The sequence below is a fragment of the Melopsittacus undulatus genome, chromosome 11, assembly GCF_012275295.1.
Source record: "Melopsittacus undulatus isolate bMelUnd1 chromosome 11, bMelUnd1.mat.Z, whole genome shotgun sequence".
Classification (NCBI taxonomy): Eukaryota; Metazoa; Chordata; class Aves; order Psittaciformes; family Psittaculidae; genus Melopsittacus; species Melopsittacus undulatus.
Genome location: NC_047537.1, coordinates 17,060,537 through 17,081,240, shown reverse-complemented (window position 1 = coordinate 17,081,240; position 20,704 = coordinate 17,060,537). Strand labels below are relative to the sequence as shown.

The 20,704-nt window shown below is 38.7% G+C and overlaps 1 protein-coding gene across 2 annotated transcripts in view; it reads left to right on the top strand.

Moving 5' to 3' along the window:
* Positions 1-20,704, top strand: part of TBCD (tubulin folding cofactor D) — a 122,765-nt gene that overhangs the window by 41,728 nt on the left and 60,333 nt on the right. For both annotated transcript variants that reach the window (XM_034067411.1, XM_031044813.2), the window contains one exon: positions 11,590-11,746. In XM_034067411.1, coding sequence (XP_033923302.1) covers positions 11,590-11,746 — 157 coding nt within the window. The remainder of the gene's footprint in view (positions 1-11,589; positions 11,747-20,704) is intronic.

The following is a 20,704-nucleotide window of genomic DNA, read 5'->3' as shown; positions in this document are numbered from 1 at the left end:
CTCTAAAGCAGTGTCTGAAAAATAATCTTAATGATGTGGCCTTTATTTGGTGGGATGACTTGTATGAACATGTACTTTCCTATGCAGGTACACAGACCACTGGCCTTCCTCTTGCTATGCCAATGCTGTTTTCAGTTCTGGAATATTTTCCTGCATATCACTAATTCACATATCACCAAGCAATCACTAATTGTACGGTAGAAGGGTGACTTATTTATTTATTTATTTATGTTGCAATAACACAGCTTAGCAGTGTTATAAACCCCATAAAACATAAAAAACCATAAAAAGATAGCATCTTGCTATCTAGCTATTTGTAAATCCTTTGGCTTTAGAGGAAATAATAGCAAGAGTGTTTGTGAGTCCATCATTCTTCCATTTAGTTGTTTTGAATGTTTTGAAGCAAAGTAGTAGATCAGAAAATTCTACCTGCAGAGAAAGATCCTGTAATGTCTGCATTCTCTGGAAGGTCCTGAGGAGAAGGGTCCTTTGCTGTCTCAACCGATGTTATTCCTTAGTTCTCAGTTGGTCGTGAGCAGCCTTTCTTCCATGTCCATAGGTTTCTGTGACACAGCAATCTACATAACTGTCTTCATGGTTTTTTTCTGCAAATGTGAATAATTTTATGTTGTCTGTAGTTGAAAGAAGGCACCATCAAGTTTCTTTTTTGCATGTGATGGGGTGGAGGTAATTTCCTTAAATTAGATCAGATTTTTTTGTTTAAAAGAAAATTGCAATTTCTGGCTGTTGAAGAACTCCTTTCATGTAGGTGACTGAACTGGGGTAAGAGGCAGTCAGTATCTGCACTTTGATTTTGTGTTAATCCATCTTCTCCCTATCCCTCTTCCTTGGTCTGGTGTGTGAAGGGGAGACGTTATGTCCAGTTGCTGCTTTGACCCAAGGAAAAGAATGTTTGAAATGTAGCTACTTCCTGGAAGTTGCTGTTGTTAGGTCAGCTGAAATCAGCTGTGGGCAAAGTAGAACTGGGAAAAGAAAGAACAGGTCATGTAAATGCTTCTTTTCTTGGGACTTGAATGGTATAAAAAAATCCAGATCGGGGGAGAAAGAGTTATTGGTGGACCCCATAAAAGGAACATGAGAGCTCTTGTTTGTGTATGCTTTTAAAAGTAATAAAGCCTGATTGCAGGGATGTTGTTTCATCGCTTATTTTTGTTACTCATTATACTTGCATCCGGAGGATTAGATAAACTGAACCCAGTCATCTGTTGGGAGCACCCTTTTTAATCTGTGTGAGCACAAGTCAGATTAACTCAGAACATCAGGACTGGCACAGTAAAACTTGGATTTATTGATATTTTTCTCTCAAGTTGCCTTTTAAAAAATATGATTATTTTTGTATCTCTGTATGGCAGAAGCTTTCATTTTCTATCTTTGATGTAGAATAGCATTCTTCATTCTGAGTTCTGTTTAAAATTCAGTATTAAATAAATGTTGTTTAGCTGCAGTTGTGTTTCATAGGTTTAATTACTGTAGCATAAACCTGCCATTCTATAAATGTTACAAACTTCCTTCTTCGTGTTTTTATATGAATTTTTTGGCTCAGTTTTAGTACTGGAAAAAAATGTCCCTAGCAGAAACCATACAGACCAATGGGATAAACATAACCTATTCTTGATACACTGCTTGCCTAAGTTTTAGTTTCCTATTGCCCTTCAAAATTCCATTCCCTAGGTGTATAAAAGATCACCAAGTGTTGCTGTGGTCAGTTATCAACCCTCTGTTGATCAGATAATTCTTAGTGTTCTGCTCTAACACCAAGAGTGGCCCTGGTGACAGAGTTGTTTGGCTATTTTGTCTTTAGCTGCTGTCAGGACTCTGTAACCAGCATTCAGAGGATGTCCTCTGGTTGTCAGTCATCACCAGTGGTTCTGTCTCATTTTAGAGATGCCTTACAGATTTTTGAACTGTGTAGTTATTCGAAGAAAGAAGAGTGATCATAAATAAATGTGAATAATCTCCTGTAGTTGATCACTGATAGACATGGTGAAACTTAGCTTGCCATAAAAAGGAAGCCTCTTAGAACTGTGTCACTGGTGATGCTCACTTCTGTCTTTGTCATCTTTGGTATCCAGATGTGAGTCTTAGAGCTAAATGTTCCCAAGGCTCCTTGTTTTCTTTTTGTGATCACTTGGACTGCAGTTATCCACAGCTTTTGCAATCTGTATTAGCATGTTTGGACTAGGTTATTCCATACCATTCCCAGAAGGGGGCAAATGTATTTGAATGTAATTGTTGTAACTCATGTTGTGCCCTAAAACATTACATGATTCTTGTACAATATTCTCATAATTATTTTCTTCTATCCCATATGAATAGTTATTAGTCTTAATGCTTTTCGAATAACACCTTTGAAATACACCTTTGTTTTTCATACCGATTCCAGTCCCTGACTTTGGAGATATGTCTGGGCAGATTACCTTGCTGATGTTTGTGAGCCACTTATTCATGATTACTAGAGCAAATTATTTGTATGGGAAATGAATAAAAGCTCAGCAGTTAATAGCAACTGCAGATCATTTTTTTAGATATTATTGTGGTCTGTACTGTCAGTGTTTGGCCTGGAACTAGGGTGATCTTCCTCCTGGTTCCCATCCTCCCCCTCAGGCAGTGAAATGTCTTGGGGGAAGTCAGTAACAGAAGTTGAGACTGTAGGCAAAACTGTGAGCTGTTTATAAGGAGGGGGTGTTAATAATCATTCTTTTAATTGCCAGTAATTCTAACAGAGATGCAAAATGTACCTTCAGTTTCTACTTGATGCTCTGGTTATAATTGCCTTTTAAGATTCACTATTTTCAAAGTGTTTTTCATGCAGAATTTTTTTTCCTTTTCTGCTTTGATTTTCAGACTTGCACCAGAGATTCTGAGACAGTTTGCTCACCTAAGTGAATTTTTCCTCATAGAATCCCATAGAAGGACCTGAATTGCGCCATGTGCAGTTCAAGTATATATGAAGTCAGTCCTGTACATTGTTCTTTGAGGCATAATTTGTGTTGTGCTGCAGTGATGCCGCTCTCACAGAGAGCAGTGAGATGTCTAATGAATACTCCTAGGCTCAAAATACTTTTAGCTTTCATTTATTATTTGAAATATATCAAGTTTTATAAAGCTGTATATGGTTATGTTGCCTATGATTTTAGTACATTATAAAAGTGGGGAATATAAAGCAGCAAGTGAAATGTGATGTTTTACTTTGTTCCATTCTGTTTTAAAAATACTAATGTTGCAGTTCTTGAACTGTTGTGTTTTTAATGTTTCCATTTAGCTGTAAGATTTCAGTTGTTACAATGGATGATGCAGCTAAATTTGCATGTCAAGATTTTTTTATTCATTATTTTATTTCTTCAGCAAAATGTCCAGAAGTCATTGAAAATCTTATTATCTGATAAAGTATGTGTGTGAATTTCTACATTTGGGGTCGCAGTGCTCCTAAATAAACCATTTCTTCCTCTACAGCATATGTTAAAGCCAAAAACTTACATTTCAGTGTGGTTTCAGTATGATTTCACATCTTTTGTCTTCTGCTGTATTTGTGGTTTTGTAGGCTTCAGACTATTATTTATAGGGTTTTTTATTTAATTGGGTGGGGATAAATACTAAACAAACAAGAGAATCCTCGTTTACTTGAATTTCTGGTTTGCTTGTGAAAGGACGTTATTAAAATTTCTCTTGATGACAGCATAGTATAAACTTTCTAGCTAATAAGGTGTGTCATATATAGGAACATGAAACTTCCTAGGCGTTCTTAATATGTCCGTGGTGAGATTAAAAGTGTTCTGGGCTTAAACTCTCTCAACAGCTTGCTGACCACTGAATAGCTGCAGCTGTACCTGCTAAATGCCTCTGCTTACAGCCGTAGAAGGTCTCTTAAATGAAATCAGTGGTAGCACTATTAATCTTTCACAGGCAAGAGTAACTTGCTCTTTTTTTTTGTTAGTTTGTTGTGCATTATGGGATCCTATTTTTGCCATGTAAACAGATAAGTTTTAAAGTAAGGTTGGAAACTTTTGCATCTCTGAAGTATAAGAAGAGGAAACCAGGGAAAAAAGATATCAAGAACAGTGTGGTTACACTTTTAATGAATTGGTGCTTGTCTTGGGAGGATTCCAGCCAGAAAGATGTTATTTTTGATCTGTCTGCCTTCTTGTATACCCTTACAGTGAATAGACTGAAACAATCCAGCAGTCCCACTCCTTTTTAAACTGTGGCAATAGTGAAGGCATCATTTAAGCAGAAGGCAATAATGCTGGTGAGATACACAGATAGTGGCTGATTCAGAAGTCTGATAACGGTGGATCAATGGAAGTGATCCAAGTCTTGCTATTTATTTTTTTAAAATAATCTTAGAATAAATTGAAAGGGTAGAAATAGAGCGGGGAAAAACCCAACTCTTAAAGAACCAGGCTTTATTTCTTCTCTTTATAAATTACTAAGAAAAAAAGGAGAAACAAAATGTGTGAAGAAGGTAGGGGACATTGAAGTCTACAGTTAAGTATTGTTAGTCAGGGGGCTGAGATAGATTTGAGAGGGGAATTGGCAGGTGATGGTGTTTTAGGATTCGGTGACAAAATGAATATGCTTATTCCCTTTTCAAACAGGTGAGACACAATGCAGCGAGTATCCAGAAAGACTCTGGCTTAGGCAGATATTTTGTGTATTATTTTTGCTGAATGCTTAACATTGGTTAATATTGGTTAACTGTTTCAGTTGATATTTTTTCTGTGTTAAAAATGTCCCATTGCCCACTATATTTTTGGTGAAAAGTTTGTAAGAAGTGAAGGCTCTTGTGCTGTCAGAAGGTTTCAAATAGATGCAGTTAATCTCAGTATGGGATGCTACAGCTCTGAAGGAATATCTGTCTATATGTGACTTCTGTGTCTGCAATTTGAAAACTCCCTCAGCTTCTGTTGCGAATATCTTATTAATTTGGTTAGAGTGGATGTGTGCTCTGTGGTAGAACCAGATCATCTGTTCTACCACAGAACTGGGACAGAGAATGCTTGCCTATTTACTAGTATTGATAGTTGCAGTCCTGTGTATTTTATCTCAGAATACAGAGAATGGTGCTTCCAGTTATTTATATATAGCTTTATATACTTGAAATACCCCCAAACAAAGTCTGAAAAACTCTACCCACAATGAAGAGAGCATTTTTTTGCTTTTCACTGTGCCATTTATTGAAAGACCAAAAAAAAGCTAAAAACAAGTAAACCCAATTCTGCTTTTGAGTGTTTTCTGGAAAGAGGCTGAACTTGGACTAAGATTTTAAAAGTTTTATCAAAATCTATTATATAACTTCTTAAACTTCTTTATATATACTCTTGTTTTTAAGGATTACCTTCCGTGTGTTCACATTCCAGGATAAGTTGTTTGATACTGATTTGCAGTTTGGAGGAGGATGCATCAGGAAGTCAGGCTTCAGAAATGTGTTAGTCTCTTTTGTTGGGGTACTGAATTGTGAGGCTTTTGGCAAGATTCCAGGTACTTTTCATCATAGATACAGGAAGAAATGAACAAAAAAAGATCAATCTACCTGTCCTAGGTGGACTCAGAGAAAACAGAGAACACCCAAACCTGAAAGGCTGGTTACAGAATTCCTGTTCTCCAGTACTCGGGTGAGCTTCAAAAATGATGCGTGGTCTTGAAAATAGGATGTTAAGAGCTTACAATGCGTATGTCACCTTAATAGTTTTCAAATTAGCAAGGAAGCATTTAAACAGTGCAGATATTATTTTTTTTTTCACTAGCCAGCAGGTATAAGCCAGGCTAAATGCCATTGCTGAAGCTGTAGCAGGAAAGGTCCCTCCCCCAGCACGTCTGGGAGATGGTATAAATGCTAAGCAGGGAATAAATGACAATGAATTGCTTCTGGCTTTTCCCTGTAGGGTTTATCTCAATATTGCACAACCGTAGCCTAAAGGTTGGGGTTTCTTGGGTGATTTTTCTTTTCTGACATGCAGTGTTATAAGTTTACAGAATTTTTATACTCCTTCAAAGTAGTTTGTTTGTTTAGTAGGATTCTTTCATGTGCCTGTTTCTTCATGTCCTTAAACTGCAGTTTGCTACTGATTAAGTTAAAGGAAGAGCTCCTTTAGCTGTAAACCTATGTGAAGGTCTCTAGTATGGCCTTGGATGTGAGTGGGGAGAATTCATCACTCAGCATTCGTGAGAAGACAGATCAATACTGTCGTAGGTCAGATGCAGGCTTTTCCATGTTAGCTAGGTAGGGGTGCTTCAAGATTTTGTGTTTTTTATGGCTGCATTACATAATGATGTGGAGATAGGCTGGCCAAGATCCAGATGTGTCTGCTTCCTCATTGGCCCTTTGCCATACTCAAAAGCTCACACTAATTTCGGTGCTGTAGAACCTTTTCAAACCTGCCATTAGTTTATTGAAGCAGATACCTGGGAAATGAGAACCAGCATCCATTTCTTTTAAACACTGTAAGAGATGTGACTGGTGTCAAACAGTCTTTGGCAGAGATGGAGTTAGAATGTAGTTCTGTAGGGCAGCATCCAACTTAACCAACAATCCCTTCTCGCTGCCTGAAAGCCAGTCTTTGCATTACATATTTTCTTCCCTCAGCAGGGAGGCAGACAACGATCTCCTTTGCTGCCCAGCTGTGATTCATCCCTAGAGCAGGTCTTTCCTGTGTGCTGACTGAGATAGGTCCATGGAAAAAAAATACCACGTGATCTTATAATTAAAGACTCTCTTAATTCATTACGTAGTGAGAGACTGAACTGAGATTGCAACCAGACAGACACAGCCCTTCATAGTCACGGGTTAGAAAATGCTTCTTTGGTTTGTGGATGTGCATATATATAGCCTTATATCCATGGGTCAGGGGTAGGAATTATGAGAAAGTTACAGTAGCTTCAGAGACTTCAGCTGTTCAATTCTCATGTATCTCCTCAGCGTGCATGAGTGGTCCCTTCTTCCCTGGCAAACTCCTAACTAGGTCATGTGTGGATATGGGGATGAGAGGCCAGCTGTTGACAGGGTTCAGGCACTTCCTTACAGGATGCAACCTTGGAGCATTTCATAGAAACAAGGGGAATGTTTTGACAGAGCAGCACATGCATTTTGTGATCCTTGCTGGAGAATGTGTCCTCTGGATCAAATTGTCTTTTAGGAGTAAATTCTGAAGTAGACAGCTTGAATTAAAAATGAGATAAAATCATAAATGTTTGGCAGAACTTTCAACCAGTATTTATTTCTGATAATGGGCCTAACCTGAAATTATCTCTGTTTGCATCTCTGTTGATATATTAAGTATCAGCATAGCAGCCCTAGTGAAGTTAGGGTTAGGACCTGCTTCAGTTCCTAAAAGGGGTTAGAGTGCTGTGTTAGAGCACCAGGTCTCAAACCTGAAATTCTTTACACTGGAAAGCCCAAGCTCTTTTTTTAGCATATGAATGCTAGTGATAGTGTGCTATTTAAAACAGGGGAAGCTGCCATACTGTAGATATGGCTGCTTACACTTTTTTTTGTGCCTGAGGCTCACAAAGAAGATGAACCTCCCCAAGGACACTTCTGCCACGAGTTGGTTTTGTGGAAACAAAACTTGAGGAATAAAATTACTGTTCTTTGTATTGATAGCTATAACTGTGTTTAAACTTCATAACCATTAATTGTGATGTTCTTAGTTGCTCCTACAGTGCTACTGTGTACAGCACATCCTTCAGTGGCAGCACACATCCATTTTTTGTAGTATTTTTTTCTTTATACGTCTAAAATGGAAGGTTTTGCAATACGTTACTTGTGAATTGAGATGGCTTCTCTGCCTAAACAGTCCATATCCAGTTGTAAGATTTGTCAAAGAGGTAACATTAGCTTAATCTATTTTAAGATATTTTAGTTTTCAACTAAATGTAGACAATTCTTAACTAACTTGAGATCCAATGAAAATCTGTCTGAAATGAAATTGGGGTGACATGAAATTGTGCAATTGTCTTGTGGAGACAAGACCTAAGGCTAAAGAACAGGTTTTTGTTGCTGTTGAACATTTGTTTGGTTGCTTAATTGCTGTATTTGTATGTTTTGTATTATAAACATTGCAACAAATATAAAAACATGGCAATCTGAAGTTAAATAACAAAGAGCTGCTGATGGCATCTGGTATGGTCTAGGTTTGTGTAAAATATTGTTAAAGGCACTTTTTAAAAGGTAGAGTATGAGGCACTGATCCTCCAAAGAGCTGGTAAATGCACCATCCTGGGCAGTGTTCAAAGTTGGGTTGGACAGAGCCTTGGGTGGCATGGTCTAGTGTGAGGTGTTCCTGCCCATGGCAGGGGGGTTGGAACTGGGTGCTCTTGAGGTTCTTTCCAACCCAAACCATTGTGTGATTCTATGAATATGATTATATGGTTTAATACCTGACGTCTTCCATAAATTTGCTTAACTAGCAGTGTAGTGTCTGTCACAAGGAAGATGCTGAGCATCTGGTTGTTGGAAATCTGTTTCAAAAAGCAAAATAACTGGCTCCAGTCTGAGGGAAAAAAAATCTGCTCTTTGTAATGCTTTGAAGCCAGAAGCAGTTTCTTTATTTTCACGAGGCTTGAGCAAAGAGCTGTGTTGCAACCTGCAGTTATGTTGTTAGGTAAGGCAGGGAGGGGTGCAGCAGGTGCTTATTAATACCTCTAGGCTACAGGTAAAGGTGACTGTATTCTCTTGAGCGTTCACAGCCCTAAACAGGTGGATATTGTTTTAATAATTTGGTTGAGAGTGGACTTTATCCTCTGGTTCTAATGGCAAACTTTTCATAGAGATACGTGACGGAGATGGTAATTTTTAAAGTAACAGTTCAGATCTTCTCTTTGTATCTCCCATCCTCCTACTTTTAAATAAACAGCATGTGCATTAATTAAAAAATAAATTAATCTGTGCCCTTCAAACTAAAATCAGTTGATTCTGGAATGTTCTTTACTAAAGCTTTTCTTTTTTAATTTGTGGTATTTTTTATTTTTCGTTTTTATTATTTTAATAAATTGATTTTTAGGTACAAATTTGACATGTTTTCGAATCTGGAAAATAAAAAATCAATGCAGAGCAGCACAGTATGACACTATGCTCGTACTGAATGTTTGAGATGTGATTATAGCGAATTGAACTTGCATAACAGATACAAAATGCAGAAGCTGACTTAGTACTACAGATGGTTTTGCCTGTAGTGCTCCTTCATGGCTTCCTGCAGCCAGGCTCTCCTAACCCTGCAGGAAGGCATAGCAGAAGAAAACCTGCATTGTGTTTGAGTAACTCTAGGGTAAAGAAGGAAACAAAACTTAGAATTTTTGGTAATTTTTCTTTTGGGGTTTTATTACTTTCAAATACCAACAGGAAATGTAATGCTGGAGTTAATTTTTCAAACTCAGGAATATTTGCCAGGAGCAATTTTATATAGTATTTCCCATAGTCCACAGTTCACTAGTAAATATTCAACCAGTCATAGCACAAAAACTTGAGCAGATGACACGTAGATGAGCATTTTCCTTCTTGCAGTTATGGTTGGGTATGGCCCTTACTGATGCATACTTCACTTTGATTTCCCTGTTTCTCCCACTTCCTAAACCTCTGCTTTTGTGTCCTTCTTTTCCACTACCCCTCTTGCTCTCTAGACTTCGCAGTCACGTTGTTTCTCTGGCAGCACCAGTGCTTTGAGTCCCAGACACAGCAATAGGACATCAAAGAGGTGCAAGGCCAAAGGCCTGCTTTGGGACAGTAGGGAAAGCTTGAGTTGTTTGGGATAGTGCTGCTGCTCCTGTCATTATCTTAGTGTCTGCTATTACAGAAACTTGGCAGCAGCATCTCTGTTTTAGACTGACCCTAAAAATCCAGGTGCTCTTTGGTGTCATTCCTAGCATTTTGGAAATTAATGCTCTGAACTGAAAAATCAGGTGTGTTTTTTCTTTCATACACATAGTACAAATGCAAGGAGCTGTCTGTGGATCCTTTTCCCCCCTGGCCTTCAGTGCCCAGGGATGAGTGTGTTCACAGCTGGCTAAGGCAGCTGGAGTCCTCATCCTGTGCTGAAGGAAAGCAGCAGCTTTGCAAAACTGCCTTTGGCATCTGTTGTAGTGTTCCTGTGGAACCAGCAAATTCCATTTTTTCTCATCAGTTGATGCAGCATTTCTCAAAACAGGCTAGTCAACATTTTTGAAGATTTTTATTGCAGTTTCTTTCGGAACTGGGAAGTTCCCAAAACCCATCCATCCATCCTTGCTGTGTCATATCTCCTGAATGGGAATTGCCTTTTTTTCCCATGTAGTGCTTGCGCTCCTTGAAGTCATATCTTGTCCATCCCAATAATTACTGCTTTATTTTCTTTAGGTTAAAATTAATTTAAATGGCATTTTGGCACTTTCCTGTTCCAGTTACGGTGCATATCTCTGTGTTTAAAGCAGCAGGCATACAGTGATGAATTGTATATTGAAGTTTAATTGTTTTGTGATTATATCCACTCAGTTATATCAGGTACAGTTTGCTAATGATGCACAGTTCAGTGATCCCATTTCTTGTTCAGTGGGATCACCTTTTGACAGATATTTTCTAGGGAAAAAAAAAGATGCGTTTGAATTTGATACAAGAAAGAAAATCAAGAAATAGTTTCTTTTTTTCTAGAGGCTGTTGTTTCTACAGGCATTATTCGTTTATTAAAGACATGCGATGTAGAGAGATGTATTCAAATGACAGATCTGGATTTGCAGATACCTAAAGAAATCCCATTGGGGAGCCTTGCAGACTTGCAGTATTTCTCAAACTGCAGCAGTGTGTTACTAGAGCTGTGTAAGAGAATTCTTTAAGTTTTTGAAAGCTCTTTCATCTGTAGAGAAGCATTGTTGACTTTGGCAGTTTTGATGAGGATATAAGCATGAAAGTGAAAATCTTAATCTACTTGTTTTCCCAGGTTTATTTTTGTTGCTTCCTTGTAATAACAGTACTTGTGTTATAAGGCCTTTCTGATAAAATCCTGGGGGTTTAATTTGCCTTCTGTTTTACTACACTACAATCTCTCTTTTTTCCCACTTCAGCAGTATTGTGTGGTTCCAGTGCTCATACTGGGCTTACACTCTGCAAATGCTTTCCTTCTGGAGCTCCCTCAATTACCTGTGCACAGAGCCATATGTTGTATTGAGGTCTCTGGCTTTTAGGCCTTACTTGGCTAAAAGATACTCAATTCAGAGTTGCTCAGATTGTCCATTAAATCAGGAAACAGTGCTTGATACATGTGTTTCTAAGAGCTGCCTTGGGCAAGTTGGCTGTTGTATCAATATGATAATAAATGATATCAGTATTACTTCTTACGTAACTCAAATGCTTTAATCTTTATTGAGTTATATGTGAAGGAAATGAAAAAATAAACTGCTGCTAACAAAGAAATCAAATAGTGTATTAAAAAACAACTCTTCTTTCTAATCAAGTTCAAAATGAGTGTGTATTACGAGCCATGCTTTCTTTCCTGTCAGAATACACAACTCCACTCTCTTTTCTCTGAATGCTCTTTACCTCTTTTTTTTGGTTCACTGTATGGTCCTAATTGCTGCTTTTGTACATTTCCTTTAATTTCACAGTTGTTCCTGTCATTTTGAGAGCGCTGACATATGATGAGAAGCGGGGGGCATGCAGCGTGGGCTCCAATGTGAGAGATGCTGCCTGCTATGTGTGCTGGGCCTTCGCTCGTGCTTATGATCCTACAGAACTCATACCATTTATTAATCAGATTGCAAGGTAAGTTGTGGCATCAGGAAACTGAGTTCATGTTTAAAATCTGTTCAAAATTAGGAAGGAATTAGGCATGAATAGTCTCATTCTGTAGCTTTTAGAAGTTAATAATCTAGGAGTCTAATGCTCTTATTTATGACATTTAAAGTTATTGATACAAAAGTGAAACATTCATTGAGGGACAATACCTTCATAGGGGTTTTATTATCACTAATAGACATTTCAATTCAGAAATACGAGGGTTTTTTTCCTCTTTTGATATCCTTTATTTTTATAGAGTACCTAAATCCTGAGTGACCAATGTGCTAAACTCCACTTACAGTTGAATAGAAACACATGCATATACTTCTCTTTCAATCTGTGGTTTCTGTTACAAAAGACTTTAGAAAGTAAGATCTTCAAAAGATTTCCAAATCAGGATCTGTGATACTCCAAGAGAGGACTAGAACTTGGTGCAGCTTTTCGCTTAATACGAGATGACATTTTTGCAGATACAAACTGTGTTTACCTTTTTTCTTTCATCTTGTGCTTTTCTTCCTATTTCTTGTGAGATTCTCTCTTTAGCATATAGTCATTTTCTTGGCAGCACACTGGCTGACATTTCAAGGTATCTTTAATGGGTCAATTGCACTGCAAACACAAAGAGGTAGCTTCTAACAGTTTCTTGGCAGTCTTTTAGTACAACCATTGATAGCAGCAACTCGGGATTCTTTGTCTCCGCTGGAGGGGTTTGTTCAGTAGTCATTTAGTATTATCTTTAAAGAAAAAAACAAACCAAAAGCAAAACTTGGACTGTACAATGATTTGTGGTCCTGGGTATCTGATGTCTGACTCAATTTCTAGGGGCTCCCCTGCTTTCAGACTGCTGACAGAACTGTTTCAATCTCATCCAAAAAGCCTTGTTTGGAAACGCAGAATTACTTACTTAGCAGATTCCCAAAGAGTATGTGCCTTTTTCTTCTCTAAAACCTATTTTAAATGTTTTGGGGGACAGACTGTAAGCTTTACATATCCATTTTTATTCCTTGATTTGAGTACACTGTGCCCTTTCTGGTCTCTGCTGTTCATCCTTGTATCTTCACTTTCTGGTGCTGATCCTTTAATGCAGGGTCACACAACAATGTCTCTTATCTGTGTGGTGCTTGCTTCTGGGGTTTTTGAGACCTTGATAAAATCTTTCTGTCTAAAAACTTGCTGTCAAATTTCTTAAGGCCAAATGCTGTTTTTCTTCTTTTTGTCTTAAGCTGTCATGTCTTTTCTCCAAAGGGAGCAGACAGAAAAGTTCTAAGACATCTTAGCCTTGTGTCTCTGCTAAAGCAGTTTCATGTTGTTTTAATGATGTTTCATCTACAGTATCATAAATACTAAAGGAGAGGCATATTGTAACAGCAGGCTGTGCTAGAACATGATGCCGTCCACTGTTGCTGGATGACTTTCAGAAAGAGAATACAGTGCTGCAGAATAGACCTGCTTCAATTAAGCATGCTAGAAATAGTGATACTTGCCATAGTAAGTTATTTAATATTTTACTTTATAGGGTCGCATGTAATTCCCTTCTAGCAGAGTTCATGGTAAATTATATGTTGTAAGAAATTCTTAAGTTTATTCCTTGTGAAACTTTAAAAAGCCTAGGTGCAAGTGTGTTCACTTCCTATTTATCAGAATCCTGATCTGTTTATCAGGATTTTTCTTCTGCTCATGATGCTCTGAGCAATATATTTCTCCTTTCACCCTACCATGGTGCATAACAATGCTGTTGTCCATACGTTAGGTGCAGTCTCACCATTCTGATTTTTCAGAGTTTGTGGTATTTTGTTTTACGTCACAGAGCTGAGAGTGGGAACTCAAGGACAGGGATGAAGGTGGTTGAGTTTCTGACGAAGCTCCTGTCTTTCAGTTTTCAGACTGTTCTGGAAACAAACTCTTTTTTTTAGGAAAATATCAAGTGAAAATACTTGCTAACTGCTCCCTATGGTAGTAATAACCCTTACCACTGTGGCTGTGCCAGCTATGACAGCTTCAGTTGTTTGGAGTAAGTTGGTGGAGCAGAGAGAAACACAGGGTGGACAGCAAGGGGGAAGCTGAAAATTGCATATGAGCAATTGTAAGGTGTTGTGGTTTGTATATGGTTAGTTTTCTAACAAAGCTGAACGGTATTTTAACAAGTATTCATGCAATAATAAGGCTTTACTTAAAAATCTTTGTAGTTCTGTTGGCCTTAGCTTTTCTAAATATAATCAACTCTTGAAGGCAGAATTGCCACTCCAAAGAGAAACGGTGGAAAAAAAATATTCAAATAAAGGATGACACACAGTTTCACCTATTGTGTCAGCAAGCCCATAATTACATACAGCCTTTTTTTAAATCTAGCCTTAGGTGTGTCACTGTTTTACTTAAAGAAGAGTCATACTTCTAGCCACAAGCAAATTGTTGCTACCCTGAAAAAATGCAGACCTCAGCATCTTGGGGCAAAGTACATAATATCCATTGTGAGCTGAATTACACAGCGAAATCATCTGCCTATAGATGAATGCAAACTATTAGATTCTTAGACAAAAATAAGAAATTGTTTATCTGAAAGGAAAATACCACCTCCTTAAGAGAACATAATGAGTGACTGCGATCCTGAACTGTTTGCTTTGTCTTGGTTCTAGAAATTGCAAAGGGTTTACCCTTCATTCACAGGCTTTAATGCTGCTGTTTGCGTGGCTGAAGGAGCACAGTGCAGAACTTAGAGCATATGGGGATGGTTGCTACACTCAGACTTGAAACACAAGCAGTAGTTGTGGTGGAGAAAGCACGCTAGTGGTGACTGGAAGTTGTTGAGTTAGTGAGCTGCTTCATGGCTTCCTGCTTCATGTCATGGCCTTTGGCACATTTTGCTGTATCTTGGTGGAGGCTCACTTGAGTATCAAAATACCCAAGTAGTGTGTTACTTAAACTGGGTCCTGCCCCGTAACATGTTCAGACTGCGGTACAGTAGGGACAAGGCAAAGTTGTGTCATCATGTAATGGAAAGGCATTGTTTTCTGTGGTTTTGGTAGTCAAGGGACATACACATTTCACTTTTGACTAGTGAAAAATCACCTCAAACTCCGTAAAATAGTATTTTTTAGTAAAATTTGTGATAGTGTTTTAAAAGAAATACCTCTCTCCATGTTCAGTGATAGCTATTTCTTCTCTTCATTCTTATGAATATTCTGTTGTTAGGTGATGAAATTATCAGGATGTTGAAGTTACGAATGTAGATTGCTGTAAATCAGCAGCAGCCCTTCCCCTTTCTGACCTCACTGCTCTATTTTTGAGGGGGAAAAGAAAAAAAGAGAACACTTATTAATCAGCTGAGAGTATTTCTAATAATGCTTGTATTTTATGTCAGTATATTTTCCCTCCCCATATTTCAGCAAGATACACGTACTCACATTTGCTTATTTATTTTAGAGAGTCTAGTTAAACTGGTTTCTAAACCCTTGCCTGATCTTTTCAAGCTGCACAGGACCACAGAAAGAAAATTCTTGGCAAAGCAGGTGAAACTTCACTTTCGTTGCAGAATGACCTTACTACATTTTGAAGTGCGTGTACTGAAAGTTCTGTTTAAGCATATCTTTATAAGAACACTACTTGACCAAGATTTTTTTCTCTCCTGATCTCTACATTCACACTCTCTCTTTAAGCTCACCTCTGAGGAAAGTTAAACATCATTTAATAACTTGGAAATACGGGTAATTTGATTCCTGCCCCCTTGGGTGTGGAAGTTACTGTCTGTAAAGTGGCAGGTGCACACTAAAGAAGCTGAGCTGTGTTGTTTAAAACCTAAACAGAAAGGAAAAAGGAAAACATACTTCTCCCCTATTATACAATTATAGTGATTAAATTGTTGCTGGCTATCTTAATTATTTGGAACTGTTGCATAGTCAGAAGGTAGTTTCATTTATCTGTCAGTCGATGGTGTAGGTAATCAATAAATGAATCGTTATTTAGAAAGATCTAATTGCTATCTCCGATTCCACAGAGCACTAATACAAGTACAGTGTGTACAGTGTAGGAGTGCAGGCAGCTTTGTCTTCCCTGCGGTGGTGCGTTGTTTCTGGTGGGGGGGGAAGGAAGGTGTGGCTATGGATGAATGATGTAGCTTGCTCCAGGGCAAGATTGTCCTGCAGAATTGGGGAAATCTGAAGCATTGCTTTGAGCTACATCTTGTACCATGATGAAATATTGAGAAGAGCTTTCTTCTTTTATGCATTTGAATGATGCCTTCAGACGAGAATTGTGTGCCTAGTGTCTCTTGCATTTGAGTAAAGTTGTTTCCTGCAGGGGCATCATATGCGTTTTGTTTTTTCTTTTTTTGTTTTGTTGTATTTTTTTTTTTTTAATATCAGCATTTTTAACTCCTGTTCTAAGCATTTTTCTTATTAGTCTTTTCTACATTATTATTATTGTTTATTATATTTTCATCATTGTACCCCATAACTTTGCAATAGGATGTTGGTTGGCTAGCAGAAAGTGTTAGAGCTCAGTGTGAGCTGGGTTAAGGGCCTGTCAGTGTATGCAGTGCACAAGTGGGCATGGTCACTGCATTTCTCCTTTTCTTCAGACTTTCTCCATGCTTAGACAACCAGGAAGAATTATATCTGAACCTGTTGTCTGGAGGGCTTTATCTTCTAGCAGTGCTGGCTGAAGAGGTTCTCCTGCCTGCTCCTTCACCTGCCTTGCGCTGCAGTTGAGCATAGCACAGCTCGGTGTGATGAATGAATGGGGGAGCTTCTCTGGGCTTTCAAAAAAGCTAGCAAAAGGAAAATTAGTTGAGCCTAGGTCTGTTCTTCTCGTGCAGCTCACTGTGTAGCCATTCCAGCTGGGGCACTGGCACGAGTGAAGAGGTGCAAGAAGGGCTGTCTGCAGCAGCAGCCTACACAGATTCGGGGCTGACTCTGGTCTCGTCTCTTTTTTAACTTGCTTGGATTGTTCGTTGCTCATGATGCTTATTATGCCTTCCCTTCCTAACTGCATAGCAGGGAGGAGAGATTTCTGTCTTTTTACAATTTTGACTTTTCCCTTTTTTGGGCTCAGGAAGGAAATTCTGGTTTTGTGCCAAATTGGCAAGAGGTTTGGGAGTTTGTGTTTTCTCCTTCCCGCAGCTTTGGGGTGGTGTGCTTGAATTAATAGCAGCAAATTCTCAGGGGTTAGCAACAGGATAAGATTCTTGCTGCTTGTGACTAGTATAGACTAGAAGTGCCTGCTATGAGTGATAAAGGAAATTCAGATTTATTGTCTGGTACATCTGGCACTCGTAGGGAGAGGGTAACCTGATATTCCTGTGTTCTGATGTCTATCATCCAGCTGGCCTCAGCTCTCTTTTTTCTGCCTAGTTGGGAAGGTAATGAAATAGGTGTTGGGTGAGGAAGTGAGCCAGTAGCTTGCTTTGAGCCCTTTTAACTTTCCCTGAAGCCAGTTAAGCGAGGACTTGAGGGAGAGGGGAAGGAATAGGGGAGAAAGGGAGAATTATTAGTTGACTGGTAGAATGGCAACTTGCTTTTTAAGTCTATTTACGTTTATTGTACACTTAGCCTGTATGCATGACAAGCAGCTAAATATACCTCAAGGAACTACAAAAGGTGTTTCATAGAGACTGCAGGATGCAAAGCCACTCTTTGCTCTACCTGTTAGCAGTCAGGTGTGGTACGTTTCAGGCAAGTCAAGACATGATCCTTTAACTGGCTTAAAAAATATCCCACTTTGTTTGACATAAACAGTTTCTTTATGTTAGGAAATCATGGTGGAGTATCACATAAACTCCCACGACAAAGCAGATAGGTGAAGACACCTTAGACATGTTTCATCTTCAGCACGTTGCTTTCCTTCCTAATCCCTGTGTTACTGCAGACTATGCTTGCATTTTCAAATAGGAATGAGCTTGATACAAGTATTCGTGTAGTTTGATAAGTTTAAAATACTTATATTAAAAGGCTTAATATAAAACAGTGACTACAATATGATTTATGAATATAATTGGGCTACAGGAGCAATCACAAAATTCTTGGGGGGTTTTATTTTGCTTTTCTCAAACATAATATTGAGTTGCAGCATTGAATAACTCCGATGGCATCACATGGACAGTATGTTGTTCTGCTAGTTTAGTATACAGGTTTGTCTTAAGGTGACAGAATGCTAAGGAAAAATGGAAAAGCCAAACTCCTGTTGTATATAATAACCTGCAACTGCTTTCCATTCTATTTAACGAACCACATTTTAAGTTTACACATGAAATTCAAAGAGCAATATTTATCTCCAGTGATGTTCTTTTAGCAATTCCAGTTAAAAGATCCTGCAGTCTTTTCAATCAGTGTGTTAATATTTAGTATGTATATTCTTACATTTATCCCTAAGTATCTCTTTGGGGCACAAGATGATGACTTGCAAGGATTTTGGTCTGTCCCAGCCCAGCTCTTCTGAAATACTCTGTAACATTTAACTTGACATCACCTTTGACACAGTAAGGGCAACGCTTAGCATTTTGAGCTTCCTGGCTTGTTTTACTGTAATACTGCGTAACTGATGCAAGAATGTTTTATCATATAGTCCATATAATTGGAAACGTAAGGCAGAAATATGCTTCCTTTTGTTTTTCAGGGTGATTTTCATCTGATTCCTTAGTTTTGAATATACTATTATTGAAATACTTAGAGGGGCTGAATCATTCATATCATTGAAAATATGTAATTCTAAAATGTCCTTTCAAAATTATTTTTAACTTTCTCTGTATGCCAGAGAACAAAATTAGCAGACATTGTATGAAGATGATATATCTGGCCCAGCAGTTTTCAACAGTTAGCAATGGCTGCTGCTTCCTAATGGGATGCTTCCTAAACATTTCCTCTCCCAATCACTGCCGTTTGGATGACCTCCTTCTGTCTTGTAGTGACCTAATGTCTTTGTGGCAGAGAGGAGTTGCTCATGCAGGTAACAATAAGAAGGCATTAGCTGTCTTTAGAACAAATTATTGAGGTTTATTTTCCTTTCATTCTTGTTTTCTGTCTCTTGTTTTCCTTAATGGAGATGAACTGAAATTACAGAGGCAACACTGACTGTGCAATTCAGTGAATTTTAATGACACGATATTCTTCACTGTAGGAAACTGATAGCCACTACCCAGGGAAGTTTGATATTATCAGTGTAATTAATATCTTTATGCTAGAGCAAAGCTATCTTGGATTTACTTTTCAGCCAGTATTTATTTCCTGTTTTGCCTGGAGTCAATAAATAACATAATGAAGAGTTTCAGAGTTTGAAAGGAATAATTTTCTGCTTAAATGATTCTCCTGAAGTTATGTTTATTTGTCACTGAAGTTAATTGAGTGCTGGAGGTGGATTTCTAAAGCTTCAGACTTTGTCTGCTATTGTGGTGACCAGTGATGAGTGGTGTTCCTTAGGGGTTGGTACTGGGACCAGCACTGTTCAGCATCTTTGTTGATGACAAGGACAGTAGGACTGATGCTTCCTCATCAAGTTTGCCAATAACACCAAGCTGTGTGGTGGGGTTGATACACTGGAGGGAAGTGATGCCATGCAGAGGGACCTGGACAGACTTGAGAGGTGGCCTTGTGCAGACCTCATGAAGTTCAGCAAGGTCAAATGCAAGCTTCTGAACTTTGGTGAGGACATTCCCAAGCACAAATACAGGCTGGGTGGAGTCTGGATTGAGAGCAGCCCTGAGAAGGACTTGGGGGTGTTGGTCGATGAAAAGCTCAACATGAGCAGGCAGTGTGTGCTTACACCCGAGAAACCATGCATGTCCTGGCCTGCACCAAAAGGAGCGTGACCAGCAGTCAAGGGTGGTGATTCTCCCTCTCTACTATGCTCTTACGAGACCCCAACTGGAATATGAGGTCCATGAAGATGCTCCGAGGGCTGGAGCACCTCTTCTATGGAGACAAGCTGAGAGAATTGTAGTTGTTCAGCCTGGAGAAGAGAAGGCTCTGGGGAGAACTTAGAGCAGCTTCCAGTGCCTAAACAGGCTGAAAATAAACTTGGATAGGGGATTTTTACAAGGCCATGTAATGATAGGACAAGAGGGAATGGCTTGAAGTTGAAAGAGGGTAGGCTTAGATGAGCTCTTGGGCAGAAGCTCTTCCCTGTGAGAGTGCTGAGGCACTGGCACAGGGTGCCCAGAGAAGCTGAGGCTGCCCCATCCCTGGCAGTGTTCAAGTCCAGGTTGGACACAGGGGCTTGGAGCAAGCTGCTCCAGTGGAAGGGGTCCCTGCCCATGGCAGAGGGCTGGAAATGAATTAGCTTTAAGGTTCCTTCAAGCCAAACCAGCCTGGGATTCCATGATATATTCTGTGTCTTCTGTTGTGTAGCACATTTCTTAAAGCAGTTCTGTTGAGGTTCAAGAATTAAACTGTGCAGGGTTACCAGACATTATGCAAATATAAAGAAATAGTTTCATATAATCATGTCTCTGTAGCTATAGGTCACTTTAAAGAAAAACTGTTTTGCATTTTATCTTTCAGGTCACTTTTAACTAGAATTTGCATATTGTTTTCTGATTTTTGTTACTGTACAGGATGCAGTTGTTCTTGCAAGATAGCTGCAGGACTCCATTGTGTATGCTTTAGATAAGACTTGCTGTGGATTTGGCTATTGAGAAACTGTAATTTCAAGTTTTAATTTGAAATTTCACTGCATGTATCTCACATGAAAGATGATAGCTATGTCCAAGTTTTAAACTCCTGCTTTATTTAAAGCAGAAATCCTTTCTATGCGGTTAAACGTATTTGCATACTCCTGGAACTGCTTTGATACAGTAGGATGGCAGTTGTCTGTTAATGCTATGGAAAGTCCACAGCAAACTGAAAAATGAGGAAGTACAAAGTTACTTCAACTGAAATTTTAGTTTAGACTTGTATTAATAAATAGTTACTCCTTAGAGGAAATGCTGCATGTTCTTGGAAGTTGAAATGTTGAGAT